We start from the raw sequence: 21,663 nt of genomic DNA, 5'->3' as shown, positions 1-21,663 counted from the left end.
GAGCCGACGTTGCGCACCCTGGCGATGTGTGTGCCGCAGCGGGTTCCGGAGGAGGGCCTTCCCCGGCTGGGAGGGCGGGCGGAGCGTGCTCCCGGGAACCGGGCCGCTGCGGCGAGATAGCGACCAGCGTTCGCTGACTCTGGGTGTCCGAGCAGCCAGACTTTGGTATTTTGCTGTTTTGAGACAAGGTCTCGCTGTGTAACTCAGGTTATCCTAGAAGGTACTGTATGTAGCTCCAGCTGTCCTGGAACACGCGGCCATGCTACCGCCCCAGCTTCCAGAATGCTAACACTCCGCCCAGGCTTGGGACTTTTTTTGTGTGTTTTGTTTTGTTTGACTGGCGCTTTTGTAGTTCAGGCTTGCCTGGAACTCATCCTCTTGCCTCCACCTCCCAAGTACTGGAATTACAGTGAGCCACCACACCTGGGTTGGGTATCTTTTTATTTGCACAACTTTCAAAGGAATAAACCTTTTTCACTGTTACGCTTATGTATTGGAGGAGGGGAGTGCTATGACAGTGATGTGGAGGTCAGAGGACAACTTGCGTCAGACAATTCTCTCCTTCTGCCCTGTGAGTCTCAGGAACCAACTCATTTCACCAGACATTGCAGCCAACCCCAGTGCCCTCGGAGCCTTCTCTCTGTCCCTATTATTAAATATTTTGAAGGTGGGTTGTAAAAATGACCCCGGCATTCCAAATTTGTTTCTCTCAACCTCTTCCTCTTTTCCTTCTTTTCATACTGGTATTCTTTCTAGCCCTCAGCATCAGGATTTGGACCTCTTGATATAAAGGGAAAGTCTGTTAGAGCAGACAATGTAGGTCCCCAGGCAGGGTCATGGACTTTTTTTTTCTTTTCTTTCCTCCTAGCTTCCTAGTTAGACTGGTTTGAGCACTCCCATATCTGCCTTGGTGGAGCCACAGGGCTTTGAAAAACAAACCTCCATGACTAATCCTTAAGGTTTTTAAGTGTTGATGGCTGCCATAGACCTCTTTTTACCTTGTGAAGAGTTACACCATCACTTCTTTTGCTGTTCTCAGTTGAAATGCCAGGAATTAAATGACCCACTCCCATTGTCTTCAAATCAGACCAAATTTGTCATATGGGTGAATTAGTGGAGAAAATCCAGAGTTGTCTTTTTTTTTTTTTTTTTTTGTTTTTAGAAACAGGTTTCTCTGTGTAGCTTTGGAGCCTGTCGTGGAACTAGCTCTTGTAAACCAGACAGCTCTGGAACTCACAGAGATCCACCTGCCTCTGCCTCCCTAGTGCTGGGACTAAAGGCGTGCACCACCACAACCCAAGAAAATCCAGAGTTAAAAAAGTGAATTGCTAGTGCCAGGCGTTGGTGGTGCACGCCTTTAGTCCCAGCACTCGGGAGGCAGTGGCAGGTGGATCTCTGTGAGTTCCAGACCAGCCTGGTCTACAAGAGCCAGTTCCAGGACAGCTTCCAAAGCCATAGAGAAATGCTGTATCGAAGAAAAAAAAAAAAGTGAATTGCTAAAAAAGTATTGTAGGTTTTGAATCAGTTGGTATGGTTTTGGTAGGTTTCTAATGTTTTTTTTTTTTTTTTTTTTTTTTTGATGGGCCTCAGATTTGTTTGCCTCTGCCTCCTGAGTTTTTTTTTTTTTTTTTTTTTTTTTGGTTTTTCGAGACAGGGTTTCTTTGGAGGCTGTCCTGGAACTTGTAGAACAGTGTGGTCTTGAACTCACAGAGATCCACCTGCTTCTGCCTTCCGAGTGCTGGAATAAAAGGCGTGCGCCACCAATGCCTGGCTGCCTCCTGAGTTCTTGAAGGCGTGCTGCTGTTACCACCCAGCTCTAATTGTTTTTTCTTTTAATTACTTTACAGAAAGAAGATTATAAATGTCAGAGCTATTTAACTGATGGTCTAGCTGTTGAATTCTGACACTTTCTTCTTGTGCCAGCCTCTTCATTGGGAAAAATTCAGAAAAAGCAGATATAAGTGTATATCCTCATTGACTATGGCCGTACCAATTACAGTACTTGACTGTGATCTCTTGCTGTATGGTCGAGGTCACCGGACCTTAGACCGTTTTAAGTTGGATGATGTGACTGATGAATATTTGATGTCCATGTATGGATTTCCCCGACAATTCATTTACTATTTAGTGGAACTCTTGGGGGCAAGTCTTTCACGACCTACTCAGCGATCTAGGGCTATTAGCCCAGAGACACAGATCCTGGCAGCATTGGGCTTTTACACCTCAGGTTCCTTCCAGACTCGGATGGGAGATGCTATTGGAATTAGTCAAGCCTCTATGAGCCGATGTGTTGCCCATGTCACTGAAGCCCTTGTGGAAAGGGCCTCCCAGTTTATCCACTTTCCAGCTGATGAAGCTGCCGTGCAGTCTCTAAAGGATGAATTCTATGGATTGGCAGGGATGCCAGGGGTGATAGGGGTGGTTGACTGTATCCACGTGGCCATCAAGGCACCCAATGCTGAAGACCTCTCTTACGTGAACCGAAAGGGTCTGCATTCTTTGAACTGTCTGATAGTGTGTGACATCAGAGGGGCACTAATGACTGTAGAGACAAGCTGGCCAGGTAGCCTCCAGGACTGTGCTGTGCTACAGCAGTCTTCTCTAAGCAGTCAGTTTGAAACTGGGATGCACAAAGACAGCTGGCTTCTTGGTAAGTTTGCAAGTGTAAATCTTCAGTGTATATCCATAGGAAAGTTATGCTGTAGAGTGGGTGAAATCTAAGATTCTCTAGTTTTACTTTGTCCTGTCACTAATTCTGAAACCTCAGGTGAGAACTCTCTGAGCCTTTTTTTTTTTTTCTGTCATTATTATTACTTTTTAGAGACTTTTTGAGATAAGGACTTGCTGTGGAGACTGGCTAGCCTTGAACTCAGACATTTACTTTCCTTTGCCTGTCATGTGGATTAAAGGTGTATACCACCACACCCTCAGTTTTTTTCATTATTATTCCTGTACTAGGGATTAAACCCAAGGCTTGGGAATGCCAGGCAAGGATTCTAACACTGAACCTTCAACCTTTGCACTGAGATTTTTTTAAAAAATCAATATTTAAGGGATAGAGAGGTGTGCTCAGTGGTCAAGAGAATTTGTTCTTGAAGAGGACCTGAGCCAGGTGGTGGTGACACTCACCTTTAATCCCTGCACACAGGCGGTAGAGGCAGGTGGATCTCTGAGTTCGAGGCCAGCCTGGTCTACAGAGCAAGTGTCAGGACAGAGAAATTCTGTCTCAACCCCCCCATCCCCCCAAAAAAGGACCTGGATTTGATTCCCAACACCCACATGGAAGCTTACAACTACCCACAACTCCAGTTTCAAGGGATCTAATGCCATCTGTCCTCCACAACACAAGGCATGCACATGGTATACAGACATATATGCACATGCAGGTATAATACCCAGACACATAAAATGAATGTTAAAAAACTTTAAACAAAAATTATTTAAGCTGGGTGTTATCATATATGTTTGTAATCCCAGTACTGGGGGTTGGCTGAGTTAGAAGTCTCTGGAATTCTAGGTACAGCCTGTGCTTTGTAATGTGTTCCAGGCCAACCTGGGTGTAGAGGGAGACCCTGTCTCAAAAATAAAATAAGGGACTAGGGAAATAACTCAATTAATTGGTAGAGTACGAAGCCTTGGGTTTGGTTAGGTTCTCATCACTGCCTAACAAAGGTGTTTCCCAGTACTCAGAAGGCAGAGAGGCAGGAGGATCAGAAAAGTTCAAGGTGATCCTCAGCTACATAGGGAGTTTGAGGCCAGCTTGTGATACATAACCCCCTGTCTCAAAAACTAAACAAGGGGATGGAGAGATGACTCAGAGGTTAAGAACACTTCCTGCTCTCACAGAAGACGGGAATTCAGGTTTCAATACCCACATTGACCAGCTCACAATTGCCTGTAACTCCAGCTCTAGGGGATTTCATACCCTCTTCTAGCCCCAGAAGACACTTGAACCGAGATGGGTACACTTGTGTGTGTGTGTGTGTGTGTGTGTGTGTGTGTGTGTGTGTGTGTGTGTGTGTGCGCGCGCGCGCGCGTGTGTGTACACAATTTTTTTTTTTTAGCCAGGGCTTCTCTGTATTGCTTTGGAGGTTGTCCTGGAACTCTCTCTGTAGACCAGGCTGGCCTTGAACTCACAGAGATCCAACTGCCTCTGGCTCCTGAGTGCTGGGATTAAAGGCTTATGCCACCAACGCCTGGCTGATGGTTCTATTTCTAATAATATATCTTTGAGTTATATGTTCATGGAACATGTAAAATAAGATGTGTGGTGACAGAAGCTTGCAATTCCAGCATGTGGGAGGAGGGGTCAGGAGGATCAGGGATTCAGGGTCATTCTTGGTTTACATACTATGTTTAAGGCCAGCGAACACTACATGAGACCCTTCATCAAAAGACAAAAATCAAAAACAAACAGAAAAACCAGATCACGAGAATTTTCATTGCCAATAGTATCTACAAAAATCCCTGTAGAACAGTGATTTTTCAACCTTTCTAATGCTGTGACCCTTTAATACAGTTCCTCATGTTGTGGTGACCCCCAACTGAAAAAAAATTACTTTGTTGCTGTTTTACAACTGGAATTTTGCTACTGTTATGAACCATAATGTAAATATCTGTGTTTTCAAACTATTTTAGGAAATCCCCAAAGGAGTCATGACCACAGTTTGAGAACCACTGCTGTAGATACTTGGGAGATAGCTCAGTGGCAAAGTGCTTGCCATTCAAGTCCTGGACCTGAGTTTGATACTATTTCAAGTATGGGGTCCCAGGAATTGAACTCATGTTTAAAAAAAAGAAAAAAAGCCAGCTGTGGTGGCACACACTTACAATTCTAGTACTAGAGAGGCAGAGATAGGCAGATGTTGGGGCCGAACTCCAGCCCAAGGAGAAACCCCATCTCAAGCAACATGGTAGGTACCCAAACACTTTAAGTTGACCTCTGGCCTCAAAACACACACACACACACACACACATACACACACACACACACACACACTAATCCTGTAAGAGTAATCTCAATTCCACCAAAATACCAGTACAGGGCTTGTTAGTTATAGTATAGTTATAGTATAGCAAGTAAAATGGTGAATATAAAACCAGTGGCAAGTGACAGTAATGCCTATGTGAGGATTGGTAACACATTTCAAAGTTTACTATAGACTAACATCAAAGTGCCAAAGGGAAATTCTGCTGCTCTTGCTGTGACGTCTACATGAAAATGATAGTAGACAGCTCATAGGCAGGTTTATATGTCTGACACAAGGTGTCACTTGTAGCCCAGCCTGGCCTAGAGCTAGCGATGGTCGTCTTGTATCTCTCTCCCATTGCCACTGTGACCATTTTAAACATTTTTATTTCCGGGCTGGAGAGATGGCTCAGAGGCTAAGAGCACTGACTGCTCTTCCACAGGTCCTGAGTTCAATTCCCAGTAACCACATACACAGCCATCCATTATGAGATCTGGTGCCCTCTTCTGGTGTGCAAATATACATGGAAGCAGCATGTTGTATACATAATAAATAAATAAAATCTTAAAAAAAATTTATTTCCAAGACACAGGGTTTCTCTATATGGTCCTGGCTGTCATGCAACCCACTTTGTAGACCAGGCTGGCCTTGAAGTCAGAGAGATCCTCCTGCCTCTGCTTTCCAAGTGCTGGGATCAATGATGTGCACCACCACCACCCAGCTAATTTTTGTTTGTTTGTTTTTGTTTTTCGAGACAGGGTTTCTCTGAGTGCTGGGATTAAGGTATGTACCATCATCAGGAAGCTCCAGCTAAATTTTTTTTAATCACATTTATTTATTTAGTATGGGGGGGGCACAACTGACTGCCGTGGCAAATGTGTAGAGATCAGAGGACAATTTTCGGGAACCAGTTCTCTCCTTCTACCATGTGAGTTCCGGGGATTGAACTCAAGTCTTCAGGCTTGGTGGCAAACTCCTTTCCAGGATAAATCATCTTGCCACTCCTTCTTTTGTTTTGTTTTATGGTGGACATGGTCTCATGTAGCCCAGGCTGGCTGAGGTAGAATTTTCATTATAAGAACTCGCCCGGTGGTGGTGGCGCATGTCCTTAATCCCATTATAGCTCTGGGAGGCAGAAGCAGGTGGATCTCTGTGAGTTTGAGACCAGCCTGGTCTACAGAGCGAGTTCAGGCAGCCTCCAAAGCCACAGAGAAACCCTGTCTCAAAACAACAACAACAACAAAAAGAACTTGCTTCTTTCTGGATGGTGGTGGATCGCAGCTTTTAATCCCAGCACTCAGGGGGCAGAGGCAGGTGGATCCTTGAGTTCAAGGCCAGCCTGGTCCATAGAGTGAGTTCCAGGACAGCCAGGGCTACACAGAAACCCTGTCTCAAAGAAACAAAACAACAACAACAAAAAGAAATTGCTTCTCCATTCTGCTCATATCTGCTGAGTCTTATTTAAAGGCTGACTCAGTGATCGGAGTGGGACCATCAAGCAGTGTAAACCAAAGTGACTGTGCAGCTTTACTCTTTTTATTTTATCTATGTGGGTGTTTTGTGTGTCTGTGCACCTTGGTTATGCCTGGTGCCTGCAGAGACAAGAAGGTGTTAGATACCCTGGAGTTGGAGTTACAGATGGTTGTGAGAAGCTATGCTGGGGACCAAACTCAGGTCCTTTGGAAGAGCAGCCAGTCCTCTTAGCTACTGAGCTATCTCTCTAGCCCCTTAAACTTTACTCTTAGATAAGCAACAGGGCATAGGTTATCTTTTTTTTATTAAATTTTTTTATATTGCAGAACATAGGTTATCTTATGTACAACATACTATGTTTTGTTTGTTTGTTTGTTTTGGTTTTTTAAAATAGGGTGTCTATGTGTAGTCCTGGTTGGCCAGGAATAAAATCTGTAGACCAGGTTGGCCTTAAACTCACAGAGATCAATCTGCCTCTGCCTCCTGAGTGCTGAGATTCATCAGAGTTGAGCATGGTGGCTCCTGCCTGTAGTGTCAAATACTGCAGAGACTGAGGCAAAGGGATCACTTTAGCCCAGGAGTTCTAACCTAGATGGAAAGGAAAGAGCCAGAAATAGCAGTGTACACTTGTAATAAAGCACTTGGGAGATTAGGCAGGAAGATGAGTTCAAGACCAGTTTCTGCTACTATTAAGGTTGTGGCCAACCTCGGTGTTTTGTAGGGTCCAGAGAATGACCTGCAGGAGCCATTGCTTTCATTTTTGTTTTTTTTTTTTTTCTTCGAGACAGGGTTTCTCTGTGTAGCTTTGGAGCCTATCCTGGCACTCGCTCTGGAGACCAGGCTGGCCTCGAACTCACAGAGATCCACCTGCCTCTGCCTCCTGAGTGCTGGGATTAAAGGCATGCGCCACCACGCCCAGCTGCTTTCATTTTGAATGAGTGAGTTTATTAAATATATGGCAAACAAAAGTAAAAGAATAAATAGCAAGTGATAGATTGTGTGTGTGTGTGTGAGAGAGAGAGAGAGAGAGAGACAGAGAGAGACAGAGAGAGACAGAGACAGAGAGAGGGTGATATCATCAAATCAGGGGCTTACAGACATCCTGTAGAAAGTGACTGGGGAAATTGAGACAGTCAGCTGAAGTTCCTGATTGCATTTTCTCTCTATGGATGAGCTTTCCGTGCTGAATTTCCTCCAGCTTGTCTTTCTCACTGTAGGCACTTTTGTATCATGGGCTAAATAATAGTAAGATCTGTTAACATGGTTCGACTTCAAGCCATTCCAAGAACAAGATGTTTTTACTCTTGAGCTGTTTTGCTGTTCTTTTCTCTCTTATCACAAAGTTTGGAGCAGGCTGCCTATCCCCAGACAGGGAGCCTTGGAAAACAGAGAGACAAACGTGCTTGGGCCTGATCTTGGGGGAGGAACCCTCCATTCTAGAGTTTTTCAGTGAGCTCAAATGTAACATATGACAATTTGCCAGTATAATGTACACTACACTAGGTTACATGAGATCCTGTCTCAAGAAAAGAAGGGAAGAAAGAAGAGAAGGAGAAAAAGAAACATGTTTGAAAGATTTAAGATGCTGAGGCAGGGTTGTGAGTTTCAAGACTGGCATTAACTGGCTGGGCGATGGTGGTGAACGCCTTTAATCCCAACACTCCAGAGGCAGAGGCACTTGGATCTCTGTGAGTTTGAGACCAGCCTGGTCTACACAGAGAGTTCCAGGACAACCTCCAAATACAGCATTAACCTCATAGTGAGAACTTATTGGGAAAAAAAATTATCAAGTGTTGGAATACCTCACGATTAGTGGAAAATCACTAATCATATCTGTATAGCATGTGATCAAAGTGAGGTGCTTAACATGTAGCAGATGCTCAGGAAATACCTGTCTCTAATGTTTAAATTCTCCCTTAAATAGAAACCTCCCTAGTTCCCAGTGGGCAGACTGCCAGCACACTGATGGGTTTCCAGCTTCTGATTTTCCTCAGTTACACATACCATTTTCCATGCAACAGCTACTGGTACTTTTTATTTTTCTCTTGACAGGATTTCATGTGTCTTCCAGTCTGGCCTCAAACTGGCCTTGAACTCATAATCTACCAACCTGTCTCCTGAATGCTAGTATTACATGGAAATTCAAAGCCAGCCAGGGAAACAAAAGACCTTGCCTAAACAAAAGCTAAATAATAACAATGATTTTTATAAAAGAGGAAACTGAGAGGCACAGAATATTTAAGCTCCCCCCCCTTTTTTTTTTAAAAAAAAAATTGAGGCAGGCATCTCACTGTTTCCCAGACTGGCTTCAGGAGCCTGATCCTCTTGGCTCATCTTGAAGTACTTGGGATTACAGGTACATACCATTATACTCCACTTTAAGTTCCTTTTAAACTATCCTTTCCTGTTCTCATTTTTAGCTGTCCTTATAGGTGTATCACCTAAACTCCCAGTCTCAACACAATACTTCTCTAAACAGTTCATCTGGAGTTCTCATTCCTTTAGCTCTTAGGCTAGTGCTGTTAAGCTGCTTTGGATAAGATCTCTCAGAACGTCTTATGGGTGACTGAGTGATCACATAAGCATTTGTAATCCCTTCCCCATCTGATCCTAATCCCCTCATGAGTACCTAATTTCCAGTGATGCTTGAGTTATAACCAGCTAGTGAGTATGGAGCTGTTTTTTTTTTTTGTTTTTTTTTTTTTTTTTTTTTTTTTGGTTTTTGGTTTTTGGTTTTTGGAGACAGGGTTTCTCTGTGGCTTTGGAGCCTGTCCTGGAACTAGCTCTTGTAGACCAGGCTGGTCTGGAACTCACAGAGTTCCGCCTGCCTCTGCCTCCTGAGTGCTGGGATTAAAGGCGAGTGCCACCACCGCCCCGAAGTTTTGTTTTTTTTTATTGTTATTGTGTGTGATGTGTAAGTGTTGGGTGAATACATTCCTTAGCATTTGTGTGAAAGTCAGAAAACTTTGTGGAATTGGTTCTGTCTTTCCACCTTTATGTGAGTTCCAGGAATTGAATTCAGGTTGTCAGGCTCATGTGGCAAGTGCTTTACCCACTGAGCCATCTTGTCCAGCTCCTGGCTTTTTTTTTTTTTTTTTTTGAGAAGGGGTCTTACTCTGAGCCTCAAAGTGCTTATAACCTATTACAATCCCTACTACATAAGTAGACATTCAGTATGCCACAGATGTTATTATTAAATTTGTCACAAGTGTTACTTTCGTTATTGTTTATAATGTCCTTTTTAAACAGTTTTATATTCATGTGGAAGAGTTTAGTTCTCTCCTTTCACAGGTGGGTTCCAGGGATCAAACCTGGATCCTCAGGGTTTTTATTTGTATTGAGCACCTTTATACTGAGCCACTTAAGATCCAGCCTCATTTCTCCCGCTTTTTTGCCCTGGCTGGCCTCAAACTTGCCTTGCAAGTGGTGGGTTACATGTGTATACCTATCATAGCCTGTTCTACATCCATTTTTAAACATTTAGTTTTTAGAAAGAGTGAGTTCAGTTTAAAGAAGAGTGGAGTTGGTGTACCCCTGCAATCCCACATTTAAGAGGTGGAGATGAGTATCAAAAGTTCAGGGGCCCGACCTACATGAGACCCTGGATTCAAAACAAAACAAAAGTGGTGGGGAAGAAAGCCAGATGTGGTAGCTCATGCCTGTAATTCCAGTACTTAGGAGGCTGAGACAGGAGAATTGCTGTGAATTTAAGGTCAGCTTGAGCTACAGAGAGTTTTAGGTCTACAGAATGAGACTGTCTCAAAAAAGAAAACCAACTAAATATAAACTTTACATTTTTGTGAGACATCTCAGTTATTTTCAGCTAATCCAGTCTTAGAAACATAAGCTTCTAAATGGAAGAAGTCTTTTATTATTTTTAGAGCAGTGGCCATCTCTGTCTTAGCCATATGACTATTTCCTGAACCTGATGGTGGGTCCAGAGTATAGTGCTAACTTTGGTACTCAGGGCCCAGTGTATGGGATTTATAAAACGTTTCACCTTTCTAGGCATGGTAATTTATGCCTTTAATCCCAGCACTCTGATGGCAGAGACAGGCAGATCTCTGTTAGTTCCAGGCCAGCCTGGTCTACAAAGTGAGTTCTGACATGGCTATGTAATGAAACCCAGTATGGAGGGGGAAAAAAGTAGTCAAGCCTCTGTGTGAGCTGCTTTGTTTGTCTGAGGTGGTGAGTCAGGACAATTAAACATTATAGAGACATTGCGCTGTTGAACTAGGACTTTGCTCCCCAGTTTGTTTGCTTTTCTTAGGACTTCCCCAGATCCTTTGGTAAGGAAGTCACTTAAAGGAAATGCTTTCTTTATTATTTGAATGCCCTTATGATTTTTCCCCATTATTACTGCTTGCATCAGCATATTCATGTTACCCCAGCTCCTCTGTTACAAAAGCATTATTCTGTGATGCAGGGTCCAAGAATGTAGCACCACTGAGTTCTGATGGCTACTGCAGACACAGGGCTTATTCTTCTCAGCACTGGGAGGGTAAAGCATTGTGAAATGGTGTGAAATCCCTAGGTCATGCTTTCAGACATGAAAGTTAATAAAATTAGATGTTTTCTTCATGAGTGTTTTTAGATCTCCTGTTAGAATTTCTTTTTATCTTGAACTCTTTAGAGACTGTGTAAAATTGGTGTCCTGTTTGAATTTTTTTTGGGAGGAGTGGTGGTGGTTGTTTGTTTGTTTGAGACAGGATCTCACCATATATAGACCAGGCTGGCTTCAAATTCACAGAAATTGGCCTGGCTCTGCCTCTTGAGTGGTGGAATTAAAGATAAATGCCACCACATCTGACCCTTTATTATAAAGAACAGTGTCTCTGAATTTGAAAACTCACTGGGAATGGAGGCACACACACCTATAATTCCAGCACTTGGGAGGTAAAGGAAAGAGGATCAGGAATTAAAGGTTATCCACAGCTGCCTAGCAAGGTCCAGGCCAGACTGGGCTATATGAAACTTGTCTGAAACAGAAGAAAAGTAAGGGAAAAAGAACCAGAGGGATTTCTGAGGGCTATTGCTGTAGTACAGAGGCAGAATCCTTTTAACTTGTACATGGCCCTGAGTTCTCCCCTAGCATGGCTAAAAAACAAGACACCAAGAAAGAAAAAAGCCAAGGATTTGATCCCTGTGTTTCTACTTCCTTCCTACAGATGCTTTCAGATCGGGATTTCATGAACTATTAGCTTTTCTCTCATTGGTTTTAGTCAAGGATATTGTCAGCCAACACTGCCTTATGCTTCTAACAGTGATATACTTTATTATTTTTGAGATATGTTTTGAGGCCAGGCTGGCCTCACTGGGCATCCTCCTGCCTCAGACTCCCAAGTGCAGGTGCTACTGGTTTGTGCCACCTATACTGGGGTTGGTTTGTAGCCTTGACATTCATCACCCATCGTTACTGTCACCATGGAGAAAAGGGGGGGAGGGATGAAGAACTGTGGGCAGAGAACAAACTTCAAGGAGGGGGGGAAGGAGCCAGTCAGTAGTAGTTCATGCCTTCTATTTAAAATTATTTATTTTTAATGTGTATGAGAATTCGCCTACATATATGTATGTGTACTATGTGTCTGTCCCTGGTATCCTTGGAGACCAAAAAAGTGTTGATTTCCCTGGAGCTGCTGGATCATTGTAATAATTCCTTACAGATCTTTGTAAGCCACATGTAGGTCCTCTGCAAGAACAACACATAGTCTTAACCTCTGAGCCATTATCTCCTTAGCTCCCTCCTCATACTTTCTTATGACAACATTTTTGTCTCGGTTATTATGGTATGGCATGCTTTGGCTCCAAAGGCTGTTGTATTTTCCTGTAGTTCAGACTGACCTGGAACTTAAGGTAGTCCTCCTAGCCTCAGCATCTTGAGCACTGAGATTACAGTCATGTGCCACCACATCCTGCCAGAATTTCACTTCTTATTTGTAATCCATTCACAGTCACGTTCTCTTTGGCCTTTCATTCAGGTGACAGTTCCTTCTTTCTCCGTACCTGGCTCATGACTCCACTTCATATTGCTGAAACTCCAGCAGAGTATCGCTATAATAGGGCCCATTCTGCAACTCACAGTGTGATTGAGAAGACTTTGCGAACCCTCTGCTCTAGGTTCCGATGCCTGGATGGATCGAAGGGAGCACTGCAGTACTCACCAGAGAAATCCAGCCACATCATCTTGGCTTGTTGTGTCCTTCACAACATTTCCCTGGAACACGGGATGGATGTTTGGTCCTCTCCAGGGACTGGACCCATTGAACAGCCACCTGAGGGCGAGTATGAGCAAATGGAGTCCCTAGACTTAGAGGCTGACCGAATCCGGCAGGAGCTAATGCTCACTCATTTTAGTTAGTGTGAAAGGTGGAAGAAGGAGGGAGACTTTCCAGAATGAAGTATGAGAATGTTCCCTCTTACCAGCCCATCGCCAAGTTCTGTCATCCAGTGGGACTGAATGTGCACTATTGTCATAAGCTAACATTAACATTTTAGAAGGGGAAGGGGTGGGGGAAAGCATGCCAGCCCTTGCAACTGTGTCAACTAGACTGAAACCAAGACTGTGTTTTCCTAACATGCAGTGAACCCCAGGCTGTGCCCACTCTTCAGAAAGTTCACTGGTTACAACAGTAAAATAGTAAAGGAGAAAACAGCACATATCCAAAGCATTTTGTTGTTGTTCAATTATCTGGAGATCTCAAATGAAAAGTGTTGGTCCTGATTTTTTTCTCTGTCTCTCTCCATTCTTCCTGTTCTCCCTCCCTCCCTTCCATTCTTTCTTCCTTTCTTGTTAGTTTGTTTGAGACAGTTTTTCTATATAGCACAGGCTGTCCTGGTGCTCACTATGTAACCCAGGTTGGCCTGGCACATTGTGGCAGTCCTCCTTCTTCAGCCTCCCAGGTACTGGGATTACAGGTGTAAATCATCATTCCTGCTATCCTGATTTTGTTTCTCTCCTTTTCTCTCTACTTATGCAAATAGGAAGAATGAATTTAGTTGAGGAATGATAGAAGATATATAAGTGAGCACTTGCCTAGCATGTGTGAGGGGTATTGATCCCTAGAACTGAAAGAAAGAAAAAAAAATTACAAAAAAAGGTACTGCATTTGTAGGATTGTTTTGAAGGATAGTGGGAAGCCACCATCCTTAGCGTGCCCACACTATTTGGACTATGTTTTGGATCTAGTTCCTTGAGGGAACATCTTAACTCTATGTCCTAGTTCACCCTTGAGTCATAAAGGGTTAAGTGGGGGTAAGGATTGAGTCAGCTTGAAGAAGGCAATTCAAATATAGATAAAATAACACGGTTACACTTTACAGAGGATCTAAAGACCCTGGCAGTTCAACGAACAAGAGATTCCTACAAGTTCACAAAATTCATATCTAACTATACTATTTTTTTTAAATAGCACTTAATCATTTGTTGTATGTGTGTGTGTGTGTGTGTGTGTGTGTGTGTGTGTGTGTGTGTGTGTGCGCGCGCGTGTGGTACATGGTACATGTGTGAAGGTCAGGGGACAGCTTGTGGGGTCATTTCTTCCACCTTGTGAATCCTAGAGATTAAACTATCAAACTTGGCAGCAAGCATCTTTACATGCTGATGTATCTTGACAGCCTGACATTTCTTTCTTTTTCTTTTTTTCCCAAGACAGGGTTTTTCTGTGTGTAGCCCTGGTTGTCCTGGAACTGGCTGTGTAGACCAGGCTGGCCTCCAACTCCCAGACATCCACTTGCCTCTTCCTCCCCAGTACTGATATTAAAGGGGTGTGCCACCACTGCCCGGCTCATTTTTCTTTTTTTCATTTTATTACTTTGTTTCTCAAGCTGGCCTTGAACTAACTACCTATACAGGCCTTAAACTTGTAATCCTCCTGCCTCAGCCTATGTCACCAGACCTGCCTTGGTTATTTTTCTTATGACTATGGTATGAGAATATTTATGTAGTCTATTTTGTAATTCTTTGAACAGAAGACAATTCTGAGGACAAAGGGGGTCTCAGAGTCGGTCATAGTGGCTCATGCTTGTAATTCCAGCACTCAGGAGGCTGAGGTGGTTATATTGTGATTTCAAAGCCAACCTGTACCTCATAGTGAATCTCAGGCTAGCCTGGGCCACTGTGGGAGCCCCATCTTAAAACAAAACAAAACAAAACAAAACAAACAAACAAAAAAACAGAAGTACAAAGCATGGCTTCAAATAAACTCTGGAGTTAGACTTTAGAATATTATATGTAGAGTGATAGACAGAACTTCCCAGGAAATAAATAATCCCCTAACAAGTCTTGTTCTAAAATTTCACTGTTGTAAAAATAACCTGATAGGGATAATGGAAGTGTGAATTAGGTTCACACATCAGTGTCTTTGCTGGGACTAAAAAGATTTTCCTGAGGATTGTCTTGTTCCCAGTTTCTCAGCCACTCGTCATGTGACACCTCTGCATTGGCCTCTTGGATCATTTTCTACTTGCCTTTGGCACTGTTAATTTGGTGATTTTCAAAGTGAACAGCTGATGACAGAAGAAATGTGGAAATAAATTGAGAGTGACTCATCCTCAAGATTAAAAACAATTATGGATTATTATCTGCTGTTTATTTCCATCCCAAATGCTGTTTTATTTCTCATCCTTATCTTCCCCTGTGAAGAGTGGGTCTGTTGGCAGGAGAGTGAATTCAACCAGTACAAGGACGTCCTGGAGGTGGGAGGGTGAAGAGTCCATGGGAAACTAGTTTTGAGCATTACACAAGGAAGACTTTGTTACATTTTGTTCTTCCTACATTTTTTTTTTCTATTTTGAGATAAGATCTCATTATGCTGCCACGCTAGCCGGGTACTGGCTGTTTAGCTCAGGGTGGCCTCAAATTCAGCAATTTTCCTCCCTTAGCCTCCCAAGTACAGAATGACAGACATGTGCCACTGTACCGGCTCTGTGTGTTTGGTTTTTTGTTGTTTTTTTGTTTGTTTGTTTGTTTTGGAGGGGGCAGTTGAGACAGTCTGACTGTGTAGCCATATCTGACATAGAGCTCAGTCTATAGACCTGGCTGGCCTTGAACTTATAGAAATCCACCCACATCTCTGCCTCTGGAATGCTGGGATTAAAGACCATACCCAGCCATCTGTTCGGTTTGTTGGTTCTTTGAGATAGGGTTTCTCTGTGTAGCCCTGGCTGTCCTGGAACTCTAGATCAGGCTGGCCTCAAACTCAGATCCACCTGCCTCTGCCTCCCAAGGGCTGGGATTAAAGACATGTGCCACTATGCCTGCCTTGTTTTATTTGTTTATTTTTTTATTGCTAAGAAATCAAACCCAGAACCTAGCACACACTAAGCAAGCATTCTACTTGGAGCTATAACTTCATATTCTGTGAAACCTAACAAAAACTTGTTTTGTTTTCTTCATAGGGTATGTAGCCTATATTATCTTCAAACTTGCCTCCTGTCTGCCTCAGCCTTCTAAGTGCTAGGAAGAAGAAAAGAAAAGAAACAGACAGATACTAATGCTGTGTGTGTCCACATCCCTGGGGCCTGTTTTATTGTCTAGATTCTACCAAGATTTTACAAAATTGTATAAAATATGACAGACTCAAAATTAACATTCTTCCATCCTATTTTCCTTGTTTAGTCTTTCTAAATTCTTTCCATGTGATTGACAGTGATAAGGTCTATTTTTAGGATGACTATCCTGGTTCGCTCAGGGCTGTCACAATTTTAGCACTGAAAGTCCTGTGTCCAGCTGATCACTATAACAGGAAGAAACTTGGGGGATCATTACCCTACTACCTTCAGGGGAGTATCTCCACAAGGAGAACCTACTAGAATACAACAATCAACAAACAATATAATAATGTTATTGAGTGTTCATGTCAGCATGCAAAAGGTCATCAGCACATCCTGGGTTGATCTCGGACTCCTGCTCACCGGGTTTCTAGTTAGGTTCTTCTCCAGTGAGAGAAAAGGCCTAGAGGCTTGAGGATTTCAACTCTGATCTCTGTTGTTCAGTCTGATCAGACCAACTTACCTGTAAGAACAAGCAGTCATTTATTGTCAAATTGAAGGTTAATTCTACACTCAGAAAAATTTCTCCAAAGATGAAGCCATTTCTTCTTCTTCTTTTTGGTTTTTAGAGACAGGGTTTCTCTGTGTAGCTTTGGAGCCTATCCTGGCACTTGCTCTCGAACTCACAGAGATCCACCTGTCTCTGTGTCTGTGTCTGTGTCTGTGTCTGTGTCTGTCTGTCTGTCTGTCTGTCTGTCTGTCTCTCTCTCTCTCTCTCTCTCTCTCTCTCTCTCTCTCTCTCTCTCTTCTGTTGTTTCCTCCTCTCCTCTGTCCCCCTACCTCGTGTTCTAGTGTGCTTTTCTATTGCAGTGATAAATAGCATGACAAAAACGACCTGGAAAGGATTTATTTCATTTTACATTTTATACTCTTATCATTGAGTTAAGTCCAGACAGGAACTTGGAGCAGAGACCATGGAGGAATGCCACTTACTGGCTTGCTCTGATTCAGACAGATGTTTTGCTATGTAACTATGCAATTCCAGCTCCATTGAATCCAACACCACTTTCTTTGTGTGCCTAAACTCATGCACACCCATATTGGCCACTGATACACACGTAATTAAGAAAGAAAAATCAAATTCTGTTTCCAGCATCCACATCAGGAGGCTCATAGTCATCCATAACTACTGCTCCAGGAGGCATTTCAAGCTGTTTTCAGGCCTCTTTGGGCACCTACAAGCATGAGATATACACATATACATACACTAAAACAAATCATTAAAGAAGTCTTATCCTGGGGCTGGAGAGATGGCTCAGAGGTTAAGAGTGCTGGCTGCTCTTCCAGAGATCCTGAGTTCAATTCCCAGCAACCACATAGTGGCTCACAACCATCCGTTATGAGATCTGGTGCCCTCTTCTTGTGTGCAGATATACATGGAAGCAGAATGTTGTATACATAATAAATAAATAAAATCTTTAAAAAAAAAAGTCTTACTCAACTCAGGCAGTTTAGATGCAGAGTAGTTCCTGTTTACACCGGGTCATTGTCTGTCTGCATGCTGAATCATACATTTTCTTTTCCTCTGTATTAAATGTTGGGCCTCACAGGGATTTTCTGTTACTTCTACCCCGACCCCCCCAATTATTCCCATGGGTTCTAAGTTTTTAGATCCTAGAAGAGAGTCTTTTCCATAATCTAATTTGTACTGTTTCCTTTATGGAAGAAACAAATTTGGAACTCTGTCTCATCATCTTCCCCTCTTCCAAACCAGGCTGTCCTTGAACTCACAGGGATCCACCTGCCTCTGCCTCCAAAGTTCTGGGATTAAAGGTGTGTGCCACTACTACCCAGCTTCAAAAACATTAAAAGAAAGAAAGAAAGAGGAAGAAAAAGAAAGAAAGAAAACACTGGAACTCACTATGTAGCCCTGGCTGGTCTGGAACTCAATATATAGACTAAGTTGGTCTCAGACTCAGAGGTCTGCCTGTCTCTGCCTCCCTCGTGCTAGGATCAAAGGCATGCACTGCCACATCTGACTCTTTATTTTCCTGATAATTCAGAAGCTAGTGAAATTCTTCCCTTATGTGGGTACCACCTTTCTGAGAAGATAGCTGAACCTCTGTTGCATGTCTTATGACAAAGTTCACATAGCCGATGCCAGTGTGTTTACAGCCCTATTCCATGCGTTCTAGTTTCAGAGATTGTAATATATTCTCTGTTTGGTCTGGAGAGATGACACAGCGCTAAGAGCACTGGCTGCTCTTCCAGAGGACCTGAGTTTAATTCCCAGCAACCATGGTGGGTCACAACCATCTAGAATGAGATCTGGTGCCCCCTTCTGGCATATAAGTGTAATGCAGGCAGAACATTGTATACATAATAAATACATAAATCTTTAAAAAATATATATGTTCTCTATTGTGTCAGCCATTGGAGAGTGGTGCTCCTGTACTGGGCTGGCCCATACAGGTCAGAGGTTCCTAACTTGCGGGTCACAACCCTTTTGGGGGTTGAATGACCCTTTCACAGGTATCAAGTAAGACCATTGGAAAACACAGATAATTACATTATGATTCATAAAAGCATCAAAACTAGTTATAAAGTAGGCACAATAATAATCTTATGGTGGGAGTTACCACAACATGAAGATCTGTATTAACGGGATCTTTATTAAAGGGTTGCAGCATTAGTAAGGTTGAGAACCACTGACATAAAGACAGTCACCAAGGGATTCTTCCACAGATACTCCACCTTCACAGGGAGCAGCAGCTCAGTTACATGTCATATCACCCACAGAATGGACAAAGAAATAGCACCACATCAAGAAGACATTTCATTTCATACCCCAGGAGGAAGGATGGCCATATCAGAACTGCCCCCAGGCCAGCCTTACACTCAGCTTAGCTTAGCTTCAGTTGCAGGTCTGATCACCCACAGCAGCGACTGTACAATTTACTCCTCTGAAACTCATCTGTGATTCTCTTTCTCAGCTGTTCGGGTAACAGGTGTTGCCTGACTTCCTGGGGAGATGTAAACAAAACACCTATTCATCCTGAATAAGGCATCAATGGCAGACTAAATAAATGATTCTACCCTAGTCTAGCTTGAGCCAATGAATTTAATTGAGGGTTGCTTACAGGAGACTGAGTGAGAGATTACTCACAGGACCATGGGCAACTTATGGCAGCTACACCACTCGAGTCTCTGCCCTCCTTCAGCAATGAACTATTTATATGTCCTTGAGTAGAGGAAGGGCACTGTACACTGACTCCTGAGTCCCCCCTTTCCACCAGGGGATATTATTCACCAGTGGGCCCAATCTTAATGAGGGTATTGTGCAAATAACCAGAGCTGCTTTGATTTCAAGATGGCAACAGTATATTATGCCTGGGGACAAATTTCTACATATGTAAGGCTAAACTGGAGTGTTCAGTGAGATTGTTCACTGTTTGGTTTTTCATTTCGCCTCTCTTATTTCATACACCTTACTATTCTACAAGGAAATCAAGAATCAAGTCATTTGTTCAACTGGGATAAGTAGCGTGAGAAGTCTTTAAGTGTAAGGCACTTGAACTATTAAGATGAGTTTCATTCTGCTATGATTTGATCTTCAATCAATGCTCTCACAAAAGACATTCTTTTTTCACTTAAGACAAGGTCTCATATAGCCGAGGTTGGCCTCGCGCTCACTCTCAGGATGACTTTGAACTTCGAATCCTCGTGTTCCTAAAATGCTGGTATTACAGGCGTGCACCGGTCTCATACCTTTAATTCTCTAAGTTACTTAAACCCTCGGCCACCAACAGTAAATGGTAGAAACACTCTACGCTATAGTTTATGATCTGTATTTGTTTATTAATGCCTAGGACGGCAGCCGGACCTGCAGCAGGAGCTGAGCAATGATTCGGCACTCGGCTGCAGTTCCTTGAACGATTGCTGGGGCGCTCTTCCTTTGATGTCTGGGCGTTCGTGTGTTCTGTGATCTTTTGCGGCGTCTTCTTGGTTGATGTCTACAGAGCGGCGGCGGCGGCGGCGGTGCCAGGTCCTGAACAGAGTTATCCCGGAGGTCTCGGGCTCTTGCCGCTTTCTCCCGCTGGTCGGTCGAGCGGATCCCTCGCTTCCTTCGGCCTCTTCCCGCCTTCGTCCGTGGCTCGTTGCGCCCGCTGGCCTTCGGGCCGAGCCTTCACCCGTCTCACAGGTAGGCCCGGGAGGAGCCTGGGAGGCCCGGCCCGGCCCGGCATCCTTTGGCTGCGGGCAGGAGGAGACCTTGGCGCTGGCCGGTGGGCGAGCGCGCGGGCCGCCGGGCGGCTGGGAGTGAAGGGGGTTGCGCTCGGGGGCGCGGCCGGAGGGCGGCCCGGAACTCAGTAAGAAGCCGGAAGGAGAAAGAGATGCTGAGGATGCCGGTCGGGTTCTGCAGAGAGGGATTGTTAGGTCCTGGACGAGTGTCGTCACCGCTAGATTGTAGGAGCTTAGCTGTCTTGGACCCTGCTCCCCCTCTCCTCTTCCCAAGTCAGGGCTCCGGATGTCATGCCTCAGTTGCTCTGGGGACCCCCCACTGAGTCCAGCCTCCGAGGCCCCCTTTGAGGCTTGTGAAACAAGGCCCTCCCGCTCGTTGGAGCAAAATGTCACGTTCCAGCCTTTTTGGGGTAGGAAACTGAGGCTGAGGTGTAGGACGTGAGTTTTCCCTACGATCCCGACAGATCATTAAATGCACTGTTAGTTTCTTTTTGTGTCTTTAACGGTTCACTCTACTCTTTCTCCCATTTTAACTGGTCACTTTTTTACATACAGTAATTTCTTATTTGATCGCTTGGAACTCCTCCTTCTTAGGAACATATATTGTGTCACTGGAGGCTTCAGAAGTTAAGGGAACAAGTGATTTTTTTTTTCCTCCTGAATTTGGTTTTTCAAAGTTTATCATTTTAGCAAAAGTAGCAAGGATAATTTTGTTCGCTTTCATTACCCTTCTGATTGATACTGATCTTCAGCCTTCTTTGGAATTTTTCTGCTATGGTGCTGTCTTAGTGTCTCATGGAAGACGCTTAAGACTTTTAATTCAGGTTCTTGTCTTGTCAAGGTCTTTTCTAGGAGGTATCCAAAGGGAATCCAAGGAGTCTCTTTTCAAACAGTTTTTGGTTTTGCTTTTTTATTTGGTTAGTGGTTTAGTCATTTCATATTCAAGAGTTCAAAAGTCTTTGTGTAGAAATTACTCAAACAGATATTAAATTGAAGATGAATCTTTTGTGAATTTCATAATGTTTCTTTTTTCTTTCACAACTTGGAAACATTAAGGTCTAAGTGTTTTTGTTAATTTCATTTTCATTGGATCAGTATCATGATCCTAATCTGTCATTCTTCCTTGAAAAAAAAAAAAGAAAGAAAGGCTTGTAGGTTATTCTAGACTGGATGTTTCCACAGTATATAGAATTCATTATAGGAGAATGACTTTATGGGAGTAAAGATTGTGAAAGTCTGTTTCTACACAATTTTAGGATGCCTTTTTAATGAATTTTAGAAAGATGATAATAGAATTGTATTGTTTCTCCAATTTTTTTAAATGTGTGTGTGTAAGGTCCCTTCTTTTGTAGTGCTGGGAATTTTGAACTCAAGGCCTCATGCATGTGCTCTGTCATGGAGCTACATCCCTAGCCCTGAGATCAGCAAGATTTAAATGGAAGTTATTTATTTAATTTTACTATGTGTCTGTCTGTCCGTCTACAGACAGGGG

At 43.3% G+C, this 21,663-nt stretch overlaps 2 protein-coding genes across 13 annotated transcripts in view; both read left to right on the top strand.

Moving 5' to 3' along the window:
- Positions 1 to 40: 40 nt before the first annotated feature.
- On the top strand, positions 41 to 13,111 carry Harbi1 (harbinger transposase derived 1). Of its 3 annotated transcripts, none has more exons than XM_027422517.2 (3): positions 41 to 220; positions 1,848 to 2,650; positions 12,422 to 13,111. In XM_027422517.2, the coding sequence occupies exons 2-3, from the start codon at positions 1,981 to 1,983 to the stop codon at positions 12,799 to 12,801; spliced, it is 1,050 nt and encodes a 349-aa protein (XP_027278318.1). In that variant the 5' UTR covers positions 41 to 220; positions 1,848 to 1,980; the 3' UTR covers positions 12,802 to 13,111. The 3 variants fall into 3 exon arrangements, with proteins under 3 accessions (XP_027278318.1, XP_027278320.1, XP_027278319.1); XM_027422519.2 differs by having other exon boundaries at positions 53 to 165; XM_027422518.2 differs by lacking the exon at positions 41 to 220 and adding an exon at positions 234 to 667.
- A 6,778-nt stretch (positions 13,112 to 19,889) lies between these two features.
- Ambra1 (autophagy and beclin 1 regulator 1) overlaps positions 19,890 to 21,663 on the top strand; it is a 206,923-nt gene continuing 205,149 nt past the window's right edge. For 3 of the 10 annotated variants that reach the window (XM_027422499.2, XM_027422497.2, XM_027422498.2), the window contains exon 1: positions 19,892 to 20,133. The gene's annotated coding sequence lies outside the window, so the exon portion shown is untranslated. Of the gene's footprint in view, positions 20,134 to 21,663 lie in introns of all 10 variants that reach the window. The other 7 variants (XM_027422502.2, XM_027422501.2, XM_027422506.2 and 4 more) reach the window with 4 other exon arrangements.

This window comes from Cricetulus griseus, chromosome 6, assembly GCF_003668045.3.
Source record: "Cricetulus griseus strain 17A/GY chromosome 6, alternate assembly CriGri-PICRH-1.0, whole genome shotgun sequence".
Classification (NCBI taxonomy): Eukaryota; Metazoa; Chordata; class Mammalia; order Rodentia; family Cricetidae; genus Cricetulus; species Cricetulus griseus.
This window is presented reverse-complemented; position numbering and strand designations above follow the sequence as displayed.

Bases quoted from the DNA above. Each gene is read 5' to 3' on its own strand.
- Harbi1 (XM_027422517.2), top strand. From the start codon at position 1,981: ATGGCCGTACCAATTACAGTACTTGACTGTGATCTCTTGCTGTATGGT. The intron at 2,651-12,421 runs GTAAGTTTGCAA...CCTTTCATTCAG, and splicing joins CAAAGACAGCTGGCTTCTTG to GTGACAGTTCCTTCTTTCTC.